Source organism: Sminthopsis crassicaudata, chromosome 1 (genome assembly GCF_048593235.1).
Source record: "Sminthopsis crassicaudata isolate SCR6 chromosome 1, ASM4859323v1, whole genome shotgun sequence".
Classification (NCBI taxonomy): domain Eukaryota; kingdom Metazoa; phylum Chordata; class Mammalia; order Dasyuromorphia; family Dasyuridae; genus Sminthopsis; species Sminthopsis crassicaudata.
The window spans coordinates 675,642,567-675,665,428 of record NC_133617.1 but is presented as its reverse complement, the minus strand read 5'-3'; the positions used below and the strand labels follow the sequence as shown (position 1 = coordinate 675,665,428).

The 22,862-nt window shown below is 36.2% G+C and overlaps 1 protein-coding gene across 3 annotated transcripts in view; it reads right to left on the bottom strand.

Moving 5' to 3' along the window:
* The window catches only part of CCM2 (CCM2 scaffold protein), a 121,384-nt gene that overhangs the window by 72,092 nt on the left and 26,430 nt on the right, over positions 1-22,862 (bottom strand). Inside the window, exon 1 of one of the 3 annotated variants that reach the window (XM_074283540.1) lies at positions 7,087-7,105. The exons of the other annotated variants lie outside the window; for them this stretch is intronic. Coding sequence (XP_074139641.1) covers positions 7,087-7,089 — 3 coding nt within the window. The 5' untranslated portion in view covers positions 7,090-7,105. Of the gene's footprint in view, positions 1-7,086; positions 7,106-22,862 lie in introns of those variants that run through there. 3 annotated transcript variants of the gene reach the window in all.

The following is a 22,862-nucleotide window of genomic DNA, read 5'->3' as shown; positions in this document are numbered from 1 at the left end:
ACCACCTAGACCATTTTCTCTAGATAAATTCCTGCCCATTGTATTCTACTCAAGTTTGGATGGGAATACATTCTTTGATAAATTGTCTAAGACTGGGCAATTTAGAAATGAAATAAAGTTACACTACCCCCCCATCCATTAGAATGATTTTAATTCCCAGTGTAATATTAATTCTTCTCATTAATAGCTAACCAATTAGAATTGATTTCGATCCTCAGAAACAACCATTTTTTCAAAGACACATAAATTGTGAGCCTACCACCATGATTATCTTTGGTTCAAGAGACAAATGATCATTATGCTTTTTATTAATAAAATGTTAGTATGATTAATAAAATGATTGTCCAACAACTATGTCTCTTCAACTTTTCAAATGTCACATTTCATACCCTATAATGTGCCAAACAATGTTTTATATGTGGTAAAAGATTATTAATAGCTGAACAAATTAATATATAGATCCAGCTAAATGAAAGCCATATTGCCTAATCTATTAGAAAAGGCCAGAAGTTTAGGTTACAAAAGCAAAGCAACCAACTACAAAACACTCAGAATATTTCCATAATTTTCTCCATCCAGATCTTGAACAATGTGTTATCCCTGATATCTAATTTATTTGTGAGTCAAGAATAATAACTATGGGGGGGAGGGAAAAATGACACCTAAAGCAATTCTTTATGAAAGAAAAACCTTTTCCCAAGGTTAGCGCCTTATGAGATTTGCATTCAAAGTCAACAACAAGTAAAGAAACATTTTTAAAAGGTCAAGCTCAAGAGACACCCGCCCTAGTAAGAGCATGGTACTCTCCTTAGATGAATTTGTAAGCTAGCAGGAAAGAAGTCTGTGACTCCAGGGAGGCCAGCTGTTTCCAATATCATGCTTAGCTCACTAAGCTAGTTCCCTGCCAAGTTCATGAGGACACAGTGGTTTACCAAGTTTTTTTAGCCATTCTCATTCTGGGCACTCTAGAATTCTACAAGATTCTGGGGCTGGGGCAGATGGGGATAAAAGAACTGGCAAAGAGAAAGGAGACAGGAATAAAACTTTGGTTTTTCTTTCCTGTTCATATGTATCGCACTCCCACCCCCTGCTGGTTGCTATACAGCTGCACAAACATACCAAAACAGAAACTATTTTAAGATAACCTGTGCATTTATTAGGCTACATACCATTAGTTTTTTCATTAATCATGCCAATCTGAACTGACTTTTCCCTAAACTTAAACTTGAAAGTTCACTAACTATTATAAATCCAGTTGGTTAATTGTACAATAAAATCACTGATCTGTATTATCTCTCCATCTAAGGGTCTACAATACACTTAATTAAGTTAAATAAGCTTCAATTTTTTTTTTTTGAGGAAATAGATCTTAAAGATGTGGGCAGAGGTATTTATAGAGTATCATCATTTGCTTCCTCCATTTTCTCAATAGAGATGGAAGGTCATATAAACCAGGAAACTCTGGAGGACCTTTTCTTTCTTTCTTTTAATTTTTTTTTTTCCTGAACTTAAAAAAAAAAAAAAAATTTTCCCTATCTTACATGCTTATTGGTTTTTGTCCTTTGTTCTCAAAGAAGACCAAAATGACATAGCTATGTTGAGTCGAGTTACAGTATGTTCAACTGGCTGATCAGACCAACACAAGCCCGGAATACTCGGCCAGGGGTTGGACACAAATAGTCCTTATGAACATTTGGGGTGGCTTCTCTAACTCTGAACATCTCACATTTCTTCACAGTAGAATTGTAAAAGAAGATTATACATACAAGTGCCGATCCCTTTCATGTATGCCTGTTCAGGACCTATTGTTAGGATGCATTTCTTCTGAGAGTACCTGGCCTGAATGTTGGGAACTTTTCTCTTGTGGTATTTTGTGAAACCAAAGGACCCTTCCCTATCCTTTAGCAGTTTAGAAACCTTTGAAACTTACTAAATACCACCTCCTGTAGTTTCACCCCAGGTGCAGAAATTGCTAGTAGGGTAAAATCTACAGCAGGATAGCTAATCAAGAAAATAGATTAATCAAACCCGGGGAATCCCAAATTTTTAATCCTCTGGTTTTTCTACTTGAAAATATATTTTTTTCTTTAGTGGAACCAATTGGGGTTACAACTAATGGAGTTTAGATTTGGGCTCAAGCCCTCCTGACTCCAGGGATAGTAAGTACTTTCTCCACTTTACAATCTGACTAGCTGCCTCTCCTCCTTTTACTCCTAAACTATTATTTATTTTAGTTCAAACATCTTTAACCTTAAATAATCCTTTAAATTGTTCCCTCAATTCTTTCACCTATTTATCCCTCAGTGGTGCTGCCATTTTTCTCATTCACTTCATGCCTTTCAATTATTTTAAAAAACTTGTCATTCATTTTTATACTTCTTTATTTCCCAATATATTTTTCCCCTCTTCTCATCCAGTCACTACTTAATGGGGGAAAAAAAAAAAGTTCTGTAAAACTGACCTGCAAATCAATTGATTTCAACATTATATGTAATGCTCTAAATCCATAATTCCCTCGTCAGCAAAGAAAAAAAAGTAATGTAAATTCTCCAAACTATTCTTCAGGAAGAAGCAAGCTCATAATTTATTAAGGGTTCGGTTTTGATTTCTTTTTTTTCTTTCAAATATAGGTTGTCTCCACTTTGTATCAAGTTCACACAGGTCTCTCCAAGTTTCTTTAAATTCTTCATAGTTGGTATGTCTCAAGAGTTTAGTAATATTCCATTACAATTACATGTTCTTTGCTGCTTTTCTATCTCCAACATATAAACAATTTATCAACATGCCTCTTATTTCAAATACACATATGCAAGTTTTTTTGGGACAACACTCTCCTAGTTCTCCATCTACCTAACTAATCCTGTGTCTCTTTTATTGGATCCTCCTCCAGTTTCCACCCTCTAACCTTAGGTTTCCCTTAGGGTTCTGTCCTGGGTCTTCTTCTCTTCTCTCTGTATACTACAGTTTACTTGGTGATATCATGATTCTCAAATCTGCCTATCCTGCCCCAATTTCACATGTCCACCTGCCTTTCAGACATCCTGAACTAAATGTTCAGTAGATATTGTAAACCCAGTGTCTAAAACAAACATTATCTTTCTCCCTAAAGCTTTCCCAATTCCTACTTCTCTATTATTGTATAGGGCAATACCTTTCTTCCAGTCCCTCAGGCTCACAACTTAAAAAGTTATCTTGAACTTCTCACTGTCTTTCACCCTCTATATCCAATCTGTAGCCAAGAACTGTCAAGTTCATCTCTGCAACATTTCTTAGAAAGATATGCTCTCTCCTCTCTTCTGACACAGTCACCCTTATGCAGGCCCACATCACCTAATGCCTGGATTATTGAAATAGCTGCTGTGGGACTCTGCCTGTCTCAAGTCTCTCCTCACTCCAACCCATCCTCCATTTAGCCACAGAAGTGATTTTTCTCAATGAAAGATCCAATCCTGTGAATATCCAACCCAATAAATTCCAAGGTCAAATACAAAGTACTGTTCGGCATTCAAAGTCCTTCAAAACCTAGCTCCCTCTTATTTTCCCAAACTTCTTACACTATATACCCTAATACATACTCTTGTCCTTTTTTGCTTTCTTTAAGTCCCAACTAAAATCATACAGAAAGCTTTCCCCAACTCCTCTTGAATCTAGTGTCTTTCCTCTATTAAATTATTTCCTAATACTATACTTCTATATACTTCTATACTAATAACTATCCTCTTGATAGGAGATATGAAACAAATACTGTGGATAATAAATTACAAAATTTTGGAGCTAGATAAACTAATTCAGGACTCTTCAAAAGACTGATATCTAAGGGGCAGCTAGGTGGCGCAGTGGATAGGGCACCAGCCTGGAAGTCAGGAAGACCTGAGTTCAAATCAAATACTTTCTAGCTGTGTGATCCCAATTGCCTCAGAAAAAAAAAAGAAAAAAAAAAAAAAAAAAAAAAAAAAAAAAGGCTGATATCTATTGGTAGACCTTGAAGGACAATTCCTTCTCCCTAAGTCTACTTCCCTCCTCCTCAGCTCCAGATGCACACAATTACTTTCTTAAGTTCCAGAGAACTTAAGAAAAAGTTGGAGATGTTTCAAAGATTCAACTCAAGTATCTCACAGATAAGAAAAATGAGACAAACATTAGCCAAAAATAACAACAAATAAATAAATAAATAAAATTTAAGGGCTGGAAACAGAACCTTAGAAGTCATGTGGTCCATCTTCCCCTTTAGAACATTCTTAATAGGTGATTTAATCAGCCTTTTCTTGAAAAAGTTTATAGGGAGATAAGCCAATATTCCTAAAAGGTATTTATTTCAAGACTTGCTATTTAAATGTTAGGGAAGAATACACTTTTTACATAAAGGCCACTCACATAGCCCTGAGAAAGTATTTGATGAGCAGCAGCCTGAAAAAGTAACATGGAAGCCAAATTACTTTTTCTAGTTTTCAAAATGTTACAGACCAAGTGCTGAAAACAGCTCGATGGCCTTAGACTGAACTGCCCTTTCCTGGAACTGGTTGGTCTATTGGCTTCATAAGGAAATGGCTGAGTGCCAGTCCAAAGACCAAATCCAAGAGAATGACATCTACTTCTCACATTCAAAGTTCCAGAGGAAATACTTTTAGGAGGAGGAGGGCCCCCAATGATGGTACAGATGGGAAAGAAATAAGAAATTAAACAGAGTACACATGCAGAGAGAGGGAAGGACTAACATTTCCAAAGATACATAATATGGATATTTTGCCTAAGATGAATGTGCTCTCTTTCTCCCTCCCTCTGTCCCTTCTCATTTCCTCATTCGTCTGTCTCTTTAAACCTAAGAGAGAAAAATCCTTTCTAACAGTATATTTTGGGCAAGCCATTCTTATCTCTTTCCTGGACTTGATTTCTTAATTTGTAAAACAAGAGGATTGGATTATATGGTTTTTGATATCTTGATTAAATTTCTAAAACTTAAGCAATGGGCAAAGGGCAACCAAACTGTGCATACCTTTTAAAAATCCAGCAATACCACTACTATATCCAAATCCCAAAGAGATTATAAAAAAGGGGGAAAGACTTATCATGTGCAAAAATATTTATAGCAGCCCTTTTAAAAATATTTTGTGACAAAATATTTAACATCAAGGTGCTCATCAGTTGGGGAATGAGTGAACAAGCTGTGGCATATGAATGTAAGGAAATACTACTGTACATTAAAAAATGATGAACAGGCAGATTTCAGAAAAATCTGAAAGGCATTGTAACAAACTGATACAAAGTAAAATGAACAGAACCAGGAATACATTATACACAATATCAGCAACGCTGTACGATGATCAACTACTAATGATTTAGTTCTTCTCCGCTACAGGATCCAAGACATGTATCAATGACTCATGAAATAAAGAACTGATGGACTCCAAATGCAGATCAAAGCATACCTTTTTCTTTTTCTTTTTGATCATGTCTTCTTTCATAACTGTGACTAATACGGAAACGTGTTACATAACATATATAAAACCTATATCAAATGGCCCATCATTTTAAAAAGGGGGGGAGGGGAGAAAAATTTAGAACTCAAAATCTTATATAAAAATTAATGCTATAGTTTTGACATAATTTGGCAAAAATATATATAACAACAAAATTTAAGCAAGCAAATTCAGGGGCAGCTAGGTGGCACAGTGGATAGAGCACCAACCTTGATTTCAGGAGGACCCAAGTTCAAATGTGGTCTCAGACACAACACTTCCTAGCTGTGTGACCCTTGGCAAATCACTTAACCCCAGCCTCAGGGGAAAAAAAAAAAAAGACATTGAAATTCCACCAAATTCTACTTATGATCAAAGAATTTGGGCAACCTCTCAGTTCGATATAACAAAATTTCCCTGCATACTCATGGCATAAATGAAGCTGCCTTAAGAAAAATGAACACATAATATATCATATCTAGCACTGTGGTGAATACTGATCTTTGATATTTCAAATCCCCAATTCATAATTATGGAGTAGAGGAGAAAGAAATGTTGGGAGTTCCTTCTTTACTTAGCTTTTCATTATATTGGTGGTTGTCCTTCATTCTTGAAGAGGACCAAAATGATATCACTATATATCAATTTACAGTGTGACCAATATGGCTGATCACATCAAAACAAGCCCAGAATACTCTGCCATAGGTCAGACACAAATAGTCTCTATGAAATCTTGGGATGAAGCATTATTATTATTTTTTGCTTCAATTAAAGCATCATTTAATTTTGAGCATCTCATATCACTTCTAAGCTAATTAAATTCTGCATTGCTCACAGAACACACCACGAGGGCACGGCATGCTAGGTGGCCCTGTGCCAGTGTCTCCTATGTCATACAATCAATTCTAAAGTTGTTAAGAGAAACCTTGAGAGTGTCCTTGTATCACTTTTCCTGACCACCATGTGAGCACTTGCTCTGCTGGAGTTCTTTATAAAAGTGTACATTTGGCATTCAAACAATGTGGCCAACCCAACAAAATAAAGTTGGAATGGCTGGGAATTTAGTTTAAGAAAGTAACCTCAGTTTCTTGCATCTTATATTGCAAGAGTGAGTTTCAGAATCTTTCTAAGACAATTCAAATGGAAGTGATTCCATTTCCTGGCATGGCACTGATAACTATCCAGATTTCACAAGCAATTAATGGCTTTTGTAGACCTTCAGTTTGGTAGTCAGTCGAATATTTCTCTTCTCCCACACTCTCTTTTGGAGCCTCTCAAACACTGAGCTAACTCTAGCAATGTGTGTGTTGATATCATTATCAATGTGGACATCCCTGGAAAGAATACTGCCAAGATAAGTAAACTTATCCACAGAGTTCAAAACTTTACCAGTTGCTATAACGGCTTCACATGTGGATGGTGTGGTGCTGGCTGATGGAGTACCTATGTTTTCTTAGTTACTTGTTAGGTAAAAATTAGCAAAAGCAACAGAAAATCAAATCATTCTTTGTTGCATTTCAACTTCAGAGGCTGCACTGAATGCACAATCATCTGCAAACAAAAAAATCATGTACCAACACTCCCTCCACTTTAGTTTTGGCTCGTAGCCTTTTCAAATTAAAGCATTTACCATCAGTGCAGTAGCTAGCTGACTTTGATTCCATGTCCTCAATGAAGGGGTTTGACAACATGGCTGAAAACATCATGCTAAAAACCATGAGAGCAAACACACATCTTTGTTTCATTCCACTGGTGACTGGGAAAGCTCAAGAGCACTGTCTACTGTCCAGAATCCAAGCAAGCAGGCCATCATGAAGTTAATAAATACTATACTGATGAACTTCTCTGGGCAACCAAATCTTGACACTTTCTTAGTGTTTTCAACAGACCATCATCAATCCATGCTGAAAGAGAATAGATAATATTATATTTTAAAACTAGTCAATATGCAGCCCCACAGGAGTCCACAAATATGAATTAGCAGCTCCAGTTGAGTTTGATACCACTGTTATTTACCACTCTGTAATAGAAAGAGCAGACCACCAGAAAAAAGAATTTTAACCTCAGGACAAGTCATTTAAACACTGTGTTCCTGGCAACTCCATAAAACGCTGTGCTTCCAATATATAAAATGAGAATAAATTTTTCACTGGAAATTCCTAATATTTTTAAATTATAGATTCATTAACTTAAAAAAAGAGGGGTGTGTATAAGAATCTGTGCTGGGAAGAATGGGTAAACAGATAGTGAAAGGCCTTGAATGCTAGGATTAAGAGTTTATATTTTATGTAGTAGGCCATGACATAACATGTTAATGAAAACTGGACAGGATCATAAAACATATAGAGGGGGAGTAAAATGCAAGAGGACTGGAAAAGTAGTAAAAAAGAGGGTTGGGTTGTGATAGGCTACTTAAAAGTCAAAACAGAGGATTTTATATTTAATCAATGCCTCAAAATCACTAATAATAAAATGAAAAGCAAATCAAAACAATTTTAAAGTTCTACCTCACACTCATCAAATTTCCAAAGATAGCAAAAGAGAGAAATACTTGAAAGGGTTAATCATAGTAACACACTGTTAGTAAAGCTCTGAAATAGTACAACAATTCTGGAAAGCAATTTGGAATTATGTGAAAAAATTAACTAAACTGTTCATATATCTTGACCTAGATATTCCATTACTCAGAAAATACACCCCAACATTGTCAATGATAGAAGTCCCATATACACAAAGACATTTATAAAATGTTTTTTAATAGCAAAGAATTGGAAACAAAATAGAGATGAATGTAAAATGGAACATTGTTGTACTGTCAGATACAATAAATATGATGAATAGAGGGAGAAACCTGGGAAGAATGAACTTAAAAGTGAAGAAAAAATAGCTAAGGAAGATACAATAGAACGAAAGAATAACAAAACAAAGTGAAGCTAAACTAGGCCAAAATTATAATATCCAAAGAGATTAAAAAAAAAAAAAAAAATTGGCTTTCCGGGAGGAGTATAGCAGAGGCCTAGAGGCCTGTACTGGAAAATGCTGGTAATATAAAAAACAAAAGATGATAAACATTAAAAATAAAATGAAAGATTTGGCCAAAAAAAAAAAAAAAAAAAAAAAAAAAAGTCTTTTTTTTTTTTTTTTTTGCCTTCAATTAGATTGGGCTTTCCTCTAGAACAGTGGGAAAGGAATTTCCCCTGGCAGCTATTTTTAGAATAGTCCTCCTCTTTCTTAATCCAAATAAAAGATTCATATAACCTAACTATTTTCTCCACTGCCTTTTTGCATCTATGACAGTTATAAATATACAAAGAAGTGGGAAGAATGTCAATACTTTAAGAAACAGGATTTTTTTTTTTTTTTTTTTGTAAATAGGAATGCCCATGGTCATTCTTCAGACAGCTACCATGGAAGTTTGTTCAGGGACTAATTTGGAGCTCTGAGAGTTCTGTTCAAAATCTGGCTCTAACACTAAGCTGTAAGATCACAGATAGGCAAGGCACTCTAGCTGATGGAGACTCAGTTTGCAGATCTCTAAAAAGGGAATAATAATACTTGTAACCTACCTCAAAGAGTTATAGTGAGAAAAGTGCTGTTAAAATGTCAGCTGTTATTGCTATTTTATAATCTCCCTGCTCACTCAAAGTTCTAGGTTAATGCCTCAGTGCAGGGATCCTAGATTCTTTATAGCTATTACTAAGGGAAACGTAACCTGTGGCAGATTTTACCACATTGGAATAGATTCAAGTACAGGACCAATCAAAGACTGAATTTGCTGCCTGAAGATTGGTCTTTATTTAAAAATGGAATTACTCATCACCTAAAGGTAGGTCACAAAGTAAAACTATCTGACCATGGCAATCAATTAAATATATAATAACACAAAATGGCTCTTGATTCAATATGGCTCCTTTCAACTACTGTCCCAATTTAGAAAATGTGGCGTGTCCGTTACTTCGTCTTTCCTTCTTTGCTACTAACTATGAGCATCACTAAACTATACAACTCTCCCTAAAACTCACCAAATAAAAGTCCTATTACTTTACATTTCAGGCTCATCTAATTATTTTCTGGATCTCCCTTTAAGTCACAGCAAAGGATTAGAGCATCTTATATTCACTATCTCCTTGCTATCTTTCTGTGCAACTCATAATTTGGGATTTTTTGAGATTTTGATGCTCTAGACTTCACAACTCTGTAATATCATGAGCAGCATATTAATGCTAAAAAGTTAGAATGCTCTGATAGGAAGCAGTTTGTGATGGCTGGAAGGACTACATGACTTCTCTTATAAAACAGCCCTCTCTTTTCCTCATGTTCAATTCTAAGACTAAACTATAATCCATCTATAGTGTTTATCTCCCATCCTCAATTATTAGTGTTCTATCCTTTGTCTTCAAATGATCCTAACTATTCATTTATTTATCTATTATATGCCCTCATAGAACATAGGCAATCACTGAGGATGATGGCTTAATCTTTGAATCTTGATAAAATCCACAAAATATTATTGGATAAACCAGAAATAGCAGGAGTACCACATCATTTATAAGGAACCTCTCTTCCATTTTTACCCTGACAAGGAAGTTTTGTTTTTTCTATTTTTTTCTCTTGATATCGGTAATTATACAGAATCCTTATACAAAGTTATTTTTGTGGTTGCAAGCATCAAAGAACCATAAGGTTAAAAATATGCAATGGAGATACCTAGAAAATTTTAAAACTGTGTTTTATTCCAGGGATTCAAATATTTCTTTGTAATCAGTAAACAATAAATATACCTGGTTGTTCTAGTCTTCTTTACACTTTTCAGTCAATCCTGTTATGATGAAGATACCATCTGTTACAGAGTATGATCTAAAATTTTTTTTCCCCCCGAGGCTGGGGTTAAGTGACTTGCTCAGGGTCACACAGCTAGGAAGTGTTAAGTGTCTGAGATCAGATTTGAACTCGGGTCTTCCTGAATTCAAGGCTGGTGCTCTATCCACTGAATCACCTAGCTGCCCCCGTGTTTGGTCTAAAATTGATCCTATATCCATTAACAATTTTAATTCTTTTGTTTAATGCTTGCTATGTCCAGTGTTTTTTTCTGGAGACATAGGCTTGAGTCTTCTGGAGAACATTCTATGTATTAATTTATTCAGCTGTTCATATTTTTGTTTTTTTGTCTGTCTTCCTATTTTGTCTAGATTGGAAATCAGTCACAACTTGATCCCATTAATGACTGATACAGAAATTTGACTCAACTCCATTTTCTGACTTCTTGTTGTTCAGTCATTTTATTCATATCTAATTCTTCAGTATCCCATTTGGAGTTTTCTTAGCAAAGATACTGGAGTGGTTTGCTATTTCCTTTTCTGACTTTACAAATGAAGAATTAATAAGTTTATGAGCTTACTATTTCTTGACCTAGGCCAATTCACTCCAATGGTCCTCCACTCCCAGATTCACCATATTAATGCTGGACCTAATTGGGACACATAATCAACTTTAGCTCAAAATTCTAGAGCGCTACCAATCTATAGACCTCATTTTCCTAGTAGTAAGACTACAGATATGCAATACCATTCCCTGTCTCAACTGCTAGCATTGAACCTTTACCATGTGTAAGATATTGTTTGAATTTGTAGAGTGTGAAAAGACATACAACACATTATTTGTATAGACTTAAAAAAGCAGTCCTCCACAAGATCTCACTCCAGTGCTCCAAGGCAGCATGAAGATCACCCTTGATTTTGAGAAATTCTGTCAGGAAAAGTACAATCTCTGGCAGGTACTACTATGCATGAGAGGCTTCAAGTACAGCCCTAGCAAGATAACCCAGTGTTTGCTTTCCAAGGACAAGGACTAGTTAGGCATGAAAAGGCTCATAACCAGCAGGCCACAGCAATCCATGATATATAGACAAATACAAAGTTGTCCTCAATACTCTGCAGCCCCCTTCTGCTTCTTCAGAGATGGCAGCAGAATGTAAAAAAGAGAGCTGAGAGTGCTAAGAATTAAACAGCTTTTAGACTGCCTCTAGATAATAACTTAGATGTTGGTATCCTTGTAAAGTTGAAATATCCTTGGCCAAATAAGCAAGCACCTTCCTGGAACAACTGAATTTTGTCAATCTTGACATTCTCAATATGAATGAAACAAGAAAATGGAAGGTGCAGCTAAGTGGAAGGATTACTCAAATTTTTCTTAAAGAAACAAATAAAGGTGGCAAATTTTTGTCATGCATCCAAAGGTAACAAAAAATATAATTTTGTGCTTCATTTTATGCTTCATCACATTTGCTGGAATCAAGGCATCAACCAGAGAGATTACTACAGCTAAGGTGTACTCCACATAATTTGTGAGAAAAGAAAGAATTTGGAACTAGTCAGTTTTGAACTGAATTCAAAGGAACTAAAAGGCATATACCACCTAAGCTGCTTCAACCAGTGGAGATGTGTAATAACTTTAGAAACCATACTATATGCAAACAAAACTCACCCAGACTCAGATCAGCTGCCAGCTCCCACTCTGCCCAAATTCACCATATTCACTCCATGTTGTCAACTCTCACTAGTCCCACAAGGCACCACTCAACTCTGACCCTATATAACTTTGCTTCGCCTATCATCATGATATTTGTATAAAATGAAAGGAAAAGATATTAGAGAACATGATTAGGAAAGTAAGCTCTCTAACCAGTTCAGGGTGAGTATTCTATTCACTGGACAATCTAGCTCCCCTTCAATGTATGTTTTTTTTTTAAAATGTTACTTATTTCAGAACCAAATAAATTAAAGCTAGGTTTGCCCATACTACTTCCAGATAATTCTAAAAAACATTTATGGCATTTATATTTTTAATTAGGTTACTTTTTAGATCTTGAAAATGCTTTCATCAATAAAATGTACTAGCTGCACAGAAAACTCCAACTAATATAAAGACATATAAGCCAAAATATGACATCAACTAAAAACTCCAAAGCAATATATATTCTAATGTCTTGAGGAACAGGGAAAAAGGGAGGGAAACAAGAGGAAAGACTGAACAGGAAGAAGAGGTGTGGCGATTTCCTTATAGGCTTCCAAACATAACATATAATTCGAACTGCAGAGGTTCATGAAAACAATCTCTGTGACTACTCCATTTTAAAATTTTGGAATACATGATTGAGAAATCCAGAAACTAGGTCTTAAACTGGAAAACTATCCCACTAACTAAAATTTTTATATCAATGAAAGGTATATTGCTTCTCAATTATGAGATATATAAGTAGAAATGTTTTCTATTTTGTATATGTGGCAAGTTGGTCAATAGGGAATAGAATAATTTCAAAAGCTGCATTATCTCCTTAACAACAAATTCTCTTCCACTTTTTCAACCAAATAAGAGGTGACAAGGCTAAGATTCGAATCAAATAACATAAAATTCAACTCTAATTATGTGATTTAATCACTATCATTTTGGTAAAATCACCATTAAGGTATCCCATCTATTATCCCCTTATACAAGTAGCATAATAAATCATAATAATAATAAAAAGGATGATAGGTTTAGCGTAGGAAGACGCCTCACAGGTTACTGAGAACATTACCTTCTTTTCCAAATTAAAAAAAACTAAAGACCAGAGAAGTTGGGTAACTTGCCCAAAGTAACCCCCTTTTGTTACAGTCTCCCTCCTATAACTCCCAGGATCCTTCATAATCTGCAGAGTCTAAAAGACAGCATCCTAAATCCCATGCTTAGATTAGTCTTTCATGTTGGAATTCTATATTTGAATTAACTTTTTTTTTCTAATTTTAAATTATTCTAAATATTCTACATACCCTTAGTTTGGCTTATTTTAAAAAAATTTTTAAAGTAACTTTTAAGGGATACCTTAAAGCTAGAAGGTCTAATATCCTCAAGTTTATCTCTGAGGAGATCAGGCCTAGGAGGTAAGGGATTTCCCCAACAGGTGGAGCACTGCAGGCCTCCCTTATCTAACTGACCCTCAAAGGGTTCTAAAAACCTACAAGCTAAATACCTGAGTTTTCTCCTTTCTAAACTATTGCATTTTGCTCCAGTTAGCTGGCACTCTTAGGAGTGGACATCCTAGATATGACAAAAATTATTTCACAAAGTATACTTTCAATCCCAGGCCACTGGCTGAATAATCCAAAAAAAAAAAAAAAAAAAATGAAACTATAATCCTATATATCATGGCAGGAATTCCCAAAGCCCCTAATTCATTGCCAGGCCAGAACTGCTTGGAAAGAACTTAAGACTTTGCTGCTAATCATTTATCATTACTGAAATACCCTACCTATTCCAGGCAACCAAAAGCCTAGAGACTTGTCTAGAGAAGATTTTTTTTTTTTTTTTAAGGATAGGAGGGGGGAGGAAAAAGCTGCTCTCAGGAAATTTATTCACTCTATTCTTGGTTTCCAAATTCCCTATGTATCTCTGACAGGATTTGAACAAGGAAAAAAAACCCAGCAATTTTCCAACTCCACCCTAACAAACTAAGAAAGGAAATCAACAAGTGGGGACATAAAGCAACCGGCAAGATTCTTATCTCCAGAAATGATCTGGATTCTCATTTCAGACTTTTTCTTTAAAAAAAAAAATTTCAGACTTGCAAAAAAGAAACATTTTTAAAAGAGAGCAGCCTTTCAGTCATCCTCTAAACTGTTAAGCTCTAAAAGGCTGATAAAACACATTCTCTTCATAGCCACTTTTTAAAGTTTTAGTTCCACCTAATAATTTCCTCCTTTTAACCTGCTTTGCTTCTTTGGAGGATCAGTTGTAACAAATTCCCTGGTGGCAGCTTATTGGAGACTAACAAAATGATTAACTGCAACAACTTGTTTGTTGGCACTTAATCCTAACAGTAGCAGGCAGATCCATTCAAGAATTGCCACTGTAGGAAAAGTTCATTTTGGGAACCCTTCTGACTAGCCTGCATCTAAGATGACAGATCACAAAAATCTGACATGTGTGTAAGTTAAAATTATGTTGGCCCTCTTTAGATATGTCAATCTAGTTTCCTTCCTCTCCCTCAGTAGAGACAAAAACCTCTCTGGCAATGAGGCATTATAGCACTTTGTGCCTCCCAAATGACACTGATAAAATGCTGTTTTCTATGTTAGTTTTTACAGAAGATGATGTGATAGTGGAAATAGCCCTGGATTTAAAGAAAAATGCCCTGGATTTGCCACTTCTTAGTCGTATGGATCTTGGGTAAGTAACAGCCTCTTGGGGCCTCAATTTCTTAAACTGTAAAATGAGCCAGTTAGATTAGATGATCTCTGAGCCTCTTCATAACCATAAATTACTGACCTTGTGAATAAACCTTCCATTCACCCTTACTGGACTGTCACCTCCCTGAAGGCAGATACTCTTATCTCTAGTACTAGGCCTTGGACATAAGAGGCATTCAATGTTTTTACTGAATGAATAACTGAATTTGGCTCTGAACAAGAGGTGGATAAACTAGGACATTCAAAGACATTCATCATAATGCCTGGTAAAGACTGCAGTGGAAACACCATACCAATAGAAGAATGGCTATACTCACTAATGGTATTCTACTAACTTTTAAATATTTTTGATTAAAAAGGGTGACCCATCAACAACTCTCACCTTCCCCATTCCTCTACTTATCTAAGACTTATACATGTTTCAAGGCCCACCCTGCTCATAAATTTCTTGAGAGCTGGGTCCATTTACTTCTCCCACAGTCTCTACTGCAATGGCAATTTCATAGGTTAAGGGCTGAAAGGAACCAAAGAAGTCAGCCAGTCAAATCTCTTCATTTTACAGATGAGGAAACTATGGGCTAGAGAGAAAATTACTTGTTCCAGATCACACATGTATTAAATGGCAGAGTCAAGATACTAATCCCAGGTCCTCTTATTCCAAATTCAGCCTTCTTTCCCTTGTACCTAACACATTTTCAATAAGTTATCTATTAATAATTCTTGCTCCTAGACTTCTCACTTGCTAAATATTTTGATTAAGCAAAATGATTTAATAAAAAGAGAATTAGCTCAAGAGTTAAGAGAACTTGGTGTTTAAATTCTGTCATTAGTAATATTACTACCTAGTGTGATCCTTTGTCTCAAGTTTCCTTATTTCAAAAGTAAAGAACCTGTATTAAACAGGCTCTGAAGTCTCTTCAAGATCTAGAGGTATTATTCCTCAACCCTGGCAAAGTAGTTTAGCCACTCAGTAGCCCTGCAGATTACTATCATGCCTATTCCTTCGTAAGGAAAAAGAAAAGAATATGAGTATTCTAAAGAATTATGTCAATTCTTTATTAATAAACAAGTAACTACTAAAATGATTTAGCATTGTAACACACTCAAGATCTCCTAAATGAAGGTAAACTGTCAAAGTCCTAGACTGGGAGTGCTTAATCTTAAGTTTGTGGACATACTTTTTAAAATGATTTAATGAATGATTTTAATATTAATTTGTTTCCTTTGTAGTTCTATACATTTTTTTATGCATTTAAAATCTTATTCTGAAAAGAAATTCATAGCCTTCACCAGACCGCTAAAGATATCTATGACATACACAAAAAAGGTTATAAATCCCTTTCCCTAAGCCAATCTATGGTTACCAGCCCTGAAACCAAGATAAATCATCCAATTTCTTACTATACATTTGTCAATCTTGTTCAATCTAGAACTAGTTACTTCTTGAGGCCTCCCAACCATTATACTCATACCAAAGCCTTTGATTAATCCTTATCCAATAATGAACCTTTGCCCAGTCTGCAGAAGCAATAACTATATATCTGACATAAACACCTACTTCATTCAGCAACATGTGCATCACCAGCAAATTAGGTTTTCTAGATATAATTTAGTTAATCCTGACAATTCCAGTTTATTGAAGGCAGCTTGCATCAAGCTATCTACTACAGTGGTATAAATGACCTTGTGGCTTGACTCTTGCTAAAACTCTCCTGCCTGTCCTACTCAACCTCTCCCCTTTGAGTGAGTTTACATTAGTTTATTCAATACAATATTTGTGGTTTGTATGTTTGTGATCCTGTATTTTTTAGATGCAATGGACTTGCTGGACTTATAGTGGGTAGTAGTTAGGAGTTAAATCTTTTTTTTTTTTTTTTTAATTATAGCTTTTTATTTACAAGATATATGCATGGGTAATTTTTCAGCATTGACAATTGCAAAACCTTTTGTTCCAACTTTTCCCCTCTTTCCCCCCACCCCTTCCCCCCAGATGGTAGGTTGTTTTGCTGTACAAAAAGAATAGGACTTTGAAATAGTGTACAATTAGCCTGTGAAGGAAATCCAAAATGCTGGTGGACAAAAATAGAGGGATTGAGAATTCTATGTAGTGGTTCATAGTCATCTCCCAGAGTTCTTTTGCTGGGTGTAACTGGTTCAGTTCATTACTGCTTTATTGGAACTGATTTGGTTCATCTCATTGTTGAAGAGGGCCTTGTCCATCAGAATTGATCATCATATAGTATTGTTGTTGAAGTATACAATGATCGAAGGAGTTAATTCCCTATATTTATTCCCAGTAGAATATGCTCCTCAATCAAGGTTGGGTGGCAAACTGGAAAAGGAGGAGAGTATGGGTGAGAATCAAATGTCTATGCAAATAACTACTATATTAGATCAATCTATTTTGAGCCCTGGTCCCTCTGGTGAACTCCAACGCTACATCACCAATTATGTATTTCTAAAGGAATGTACCATAGGCATATCTTAAATTCAACGTGCTCTAAAAAGAATTCTTTTCTTCATTTCTCTTTCTAACTTCCTTTTTACTGTTGATAGTATTGCCATTCTTCCAATTACCTAGATGCAAAATTTAGGACACAGTGACCCATTATGACTCTTCCTTTTTCTTTAACTTCCAAATCCAATTAGCAACTAAGACTTGTTGATTCAATGTTTCCTATGTTCCTTTATCTTGACTCATATAGACACTATCTATTTCTAGTCCCAAGTAGACACTATTATACCAGACTCCTAATTGATCTCCCTACTTCCATTCTTTTTTCTCTTCAAAGCACTTGTGCTTTAAAAAGTTCTTTAAATTTTTTAAAATCAAAAATATCCAAACATAATTTGGATATAGAATATTTACAAACTAGACATATATAAACATATATAGTTTGTATTGCTTACTTTAATAAAAATTTAATAAATTCAACCAGCAACTTTAAAATTATCTTGCTTATCAGTACTTCCTTCTATACTCACTGTACTTTAAAAAATATTTCAATGGCCTGCTTGTTTTTTTGTTTTGACATCACTGTTACACCCCTATGGATTACCCTAACCTGGTAGCTCCCCTTAGAGCTACTCTTAATGCCCATCCGTCGACGGGCATGGCTAAGCCACACTTACCAGTCTTCGGGCACCAACCCAAATCCCATAGAGACAGACCACCAGGAGGTAGGGGTGAAGCAAAAGAGAACTTTATTCTTAGATAGCACATATTTATACCCCCCTGAGAATCTGGGGAAAGGGGAGAAGTCCTCTAGGAATCTGGCATAATGGGATTGGCCCAAGAAGAAGGAGGGAGGTGTGCTAGGCTTTGAAAGCACTAAAAAGGGAGGCGTAGTACCTGGAGTCAGACACTGCCTCTTAGGGCTGTGCCCCACCTCCCCATAGGACTCGCCTGCGCCTCAGAACCTCTCATCCCTCAGGTCCTCCCCACATGCCTTGAACTGCATTCCTTGCTTCTAGAGGCTTTTTAACCCTTACAATCACCATTACTAATATTTGTAGAATTTTTTTCTTTAACCCAGAATTTCAGGAGCCATGACATACCTTAGATACCTGCATTCAAAACCTTTTCAGACTTGATCGATGAATTTAAAAATTTTTTTCATTTTACCCTCCAGTCCTAACAAATCTTGGAAATTTTTATGTTGTGATTTCTGGATGGTGTCCAGGCTCTTTTTTATTTTTATTTTAAATCATCCTCTTCAAGTAGCCTGATGATCCTTAAAATATCTCATCCTATTTTCCAAGTCTGATTATAATCTTTTAATTTTGTTCTAATATTTCTTGCTGTCTTAGTAAATCATTTGATTTCTGTTTGATCTATTCTAATTTCCTGGAAGTATGTGATGAATATTTTTAGGTTATTTCTTTTCTAATTCCTTATTCCAGAACTTTTATCTTTTGCTTCATTTTTCTAAATTAGGGTTTTGTGCTCTTCCTTCTGCTATGCTTTTGGGTGGGTTTGTTGGTCTTATTTAGTTTTTATCTGGGTGGCTGAGATAGCTTCTATTTCCTGAAGTTACCTATCCTGAATGTCTGAGGTTCAGAACGCTGAATCTTCAGGGCATTTTATGGCATCTTAGGATAGTGTAGTGAGAAATTTGAACTCGTAGGTTTACATATTCCAGTCTGAATGCTGCTACCACTCCACTAGTCAATGTCATTCTTTATAGTTTCCAAGGTCCACAATGTGGTTTTCCCACCACCCTGGAGCTTTCTTTGGGGAGTCCTCCATTTTTGCTGCCTCGGATTCAGACCCTTGCCAGTTACAAGTGTTTTTGGTCACAAAGAGAGGCTTATATCTTTTGTTTGGTTGAATGGGCACTAACTCTTCTGATAGACCCCCTTTGCTATTGCCAGTGAGCTTCTTTGCTATTTTCTTCTCTCTTTTTTTTCCCCCCTGAGACTGGGGTTGTCACTTGCCCAGGGTCACACAGCTAGGAAGTGTTAAGTGTCTGAGACCAGATTTGAACTCGGTTCCTCCTGAATTCAGGGCTGGTATGCTATCCATTGTGCCACCTAGCTGCCCCTCATCTTCTTGCAAAAGATGGAATTTTTCAGCTAAGTATTGGAGACATCCAGGGAATCTAAAAGGCCGAGATGAGGAGAAAGAGCATTCCAAACATGAGGGATAGCCAGCATTAAGGCATAGAGCTGGATACATGAGAAAGATAAAGAAGCCCTGTGTTGCTGAATCATAGAGTACATGGAGGAGAGTAAAGTGTCAGAAAACTGGAAACGATAGGAAGGGGTTGGGTGGTAAAGGGCTTTAGAAGATAGAAAACATTTGGATCTTGGCAGTGAAAAGAAGCTACTGGAATTTACTTAGTAGGTACAGTGACAAGGTCAGACCTGCACTCTGATGGTGACCATTTCACATACTTTTTTTTCCTGGACCTTCTTTATCTCTAGAACTCACCTCTCCTCAATAACTTTTTACTCCCCCGGACCCCTCTCTTCCTCTGGTTGGAGTGGGGAGAGGGAGAAAGGGGGGGGGTAAGACTGAGAGCTCTTTCCTGATCATCTTTAAGGAGAATATCCAGAGAATTTTCCTGATCATTTTTCACCCAGCTGCTTTCCTGGACTCCATCTTCTCCAAAAACTCATCATTTTGTAAAAGCTCATATCCAAAACTCACACCAGGTAACCTTCCCTACTCTGCACCTCATCTTCTAACTCACTCCCTGGTGCTGGCTTATTTCCATATGGTGTCCCCCACATTGCAGTTCTTGAGGGCAGATACTATCCTATGTCTCCCCTCCCCCCCATTTTAAATCTCCAGCACTTAGCATAGTATCCCATACATAGCAGGTGCTCAATAAATATCTATGAAATCTGAGAGATTAATGATAGATGAACTAGACTGGATAAATATATGTGGGAATCACCTATATAGAGATGATGAAATACATAGAAATTGATGAGATCACCAAGTGAGAGAGTATTGAGGGAGAAAACCAAATCCTTAAGAGTATAACTCTTTGGTTGATAGGCATGACCTGGAATAAGATTCAGCAAAGGAGATAGAGACAGAATGGATGAGACTAATAGGAGGCAATGCAAGAAAGAACAGTATCACAAAAAAATCTATGGAGGAAAGACTATCTAGGAGAAGAGAATGACTGAAAATGTCAAAGGCTACAAATAGATCATTAAATGTGACAATTAAGAAATCAATGGTAACAAATGGAGAAAGAAGTTTCAGTTGAATGATGAGGTTGGAAGCTTATATTGTTCTCTTGCCATTTAACTTAAATAGTTAATTTAATTTTCCTTGTGTTTCTCCTGTTTTTCCTACAACACTGTAAGTTCTTACATTCTGACAACCTCTTCTGTCTCATTTTTTTTTTTAACCATATTCTTTCCAACCAATAGTTCACTTCATTCCTCTCTGGGTTCCCCAGTCTTTTCCAAGCTCCACACCTGACTCAACATCATGAAGTCATTTGTGGCTACAAATTCCTAGGAGCAGATTTAAATGTACAGGCTCTCTGGCAAGTGCACAAGTGCCTTTGCCAATCCAAAAGAGCATATAATAAGTATATGCAATTTTTCCACATACAATTACTCCTAGACAGTTTGCCACAAGAGACGCTTTCCAGTTTTCACCTTTGACTAATTTTAATCATGCAGTGTTCTGCTAGTTCTTAAGTTAGCCACAGATTTCTAACCCACAAATTAAAATACAAAGTATCTCCTGAAACTATGCTCTAAAACTTCCTCCCCTGCTTTGTACATTACTTGGCAAGGTCCAAACAAAACGCTACCCTTCTGGCAGAGTTGGAAACTGAAACAGATTGGCCTCTTGTCTGTGCTACAATCCCTAGTTAACATGAAACATTATCCTTACTCATAAACTCGGAATGATTCATGTTGGAAGAGTTCAATTTCGCCTGAGTCAGGTTGGTATGGTTTTCCACTTAATCTCATAGGTACAAAGCAGGGATCTACTTCCATGTGGAAGCCAGCTGTGTGGGAGTAACCATTTCTTTTAATGTTCAAGTCCTATAAAAAGGATTAGTGCAATGACTCTTAAACTTTTCTTGTTACAATCCCAAAGTAGTTAACAAGATTTTGTTATCTTATGGAGGAAAAAACATAGAACCCTATAAAAAAATCCCAAAACCTTCCAAACAGATTTCAACACGTATTACAACGATTGTGGTAATACAAAAACAAACCTTTGACCTGTAGGGTGCAATTAGACATAGCACATCTAAAACCATTTGCTACATCTTCTACTTCCAAATTTCCTCCAGCTCAGTTAAGAAACAAGATGTTGTTGGCTTCTTAAGGAAGTGGCAATTAGTTTCAATGGAAAAAAAAAAAAAAAGTGGCAACTTCGATCAGAATCGAAGTCATCTTGCTGGTGGTATGACTGTTCCTGAAGTAAGCTGGTTATTCCTCTTGCTTATTCCTTCTTCATCTGACCAATAAAAGCTTCTCTATTCTTTAATCTTACTTTGAGTTTGAGGAACATATGCCATGTATGTGAGGAAAACAATCCCACCAATTAATGACATCAAACAGAAAGTATCTGTATATTACTTTATGCTATAGTTTTTTGTGCACATGTCCATCTCCTCAACAAGAAAAGCAATTACTAGAAGCCAGGCCCAATGCCTTATCCTTTTTTAATTCCCACACAGTTAGCAGAGTGCTCTGTATAGCATTCAGCAAATATTTGATGAATAAAGGAACAACCACTGACTACCTATTACCTATAGATTACTACAATTACCTTGAGTTGGCCTCCACTGAAATCTTAGTCTCATGTTTCTGGTAAGGAAGCCTAACTCCTCATAACTAAGGGGAAAACTCAAGGAATAGACTGTCTCTTTTCTGAAGACAATGGTTTGGAAAGGTTCAATAACAGACTGGCTATGAGACCATGCTATTCTGTCATACATCTTTCAAAAAGCAACTTTTCTTAAGATCAGCCACTGGTAAAGATATCATTCACATCTATCAAGTTACTAATATCTGAAATACTAAAATGTTTTGGGCTTGTGAAATAAATTGGCAAACCCTTTGCCATTACATGTGTAATTTTCCAATTTAGTTGCATTGGGATAGTCATTATTGGAGAGGGCAAAAAGTAGAGAAAGAACAAAGCTCTCTGGATGTACCATCTGTGGCTTGTTTTATAAAAGGCAAAGTGACTAGGTTTTTACCTTCATAGCTCACATGTTCAGGCTGCTGAGATAAATTTGGCATCTATACTCATGTTAATTTTCTTCACTTCCTGACCTACATTCCTGCCAAAAATACAGAGGCTTATATCAAAAGATTTTACAGCTCCCTCTGTATTCTGCATTAAAAAAAAAAAAAAAAAAAAAAAAAATCTGGAAGCAGCTGGTCTGGCCACTGAGCCAAAAGGCCACATCCAGACCAAACTCTACAATACTGTTTATTCCTGAGAGGCAAAGGGAGGAGGAGATGCCTGTCTGTCTTCAGTTTTACTGTGCATAGTCTAAATGACTTTGGACAAGTCTCATGCCTTCTGGTTCTGTTTAGCTGGTTGGAGAACAATGTTGCCATGCTAGCAAAGGTCTTTTGAGATTATTAGATTTATCAGATAATTTTGTTTCCAATTCTTTATTCTAAAGATACTTCTATCTTCCTACCTATTTCCTTGTGCTGATTCCCAAATAGCCAAGGGAGGATA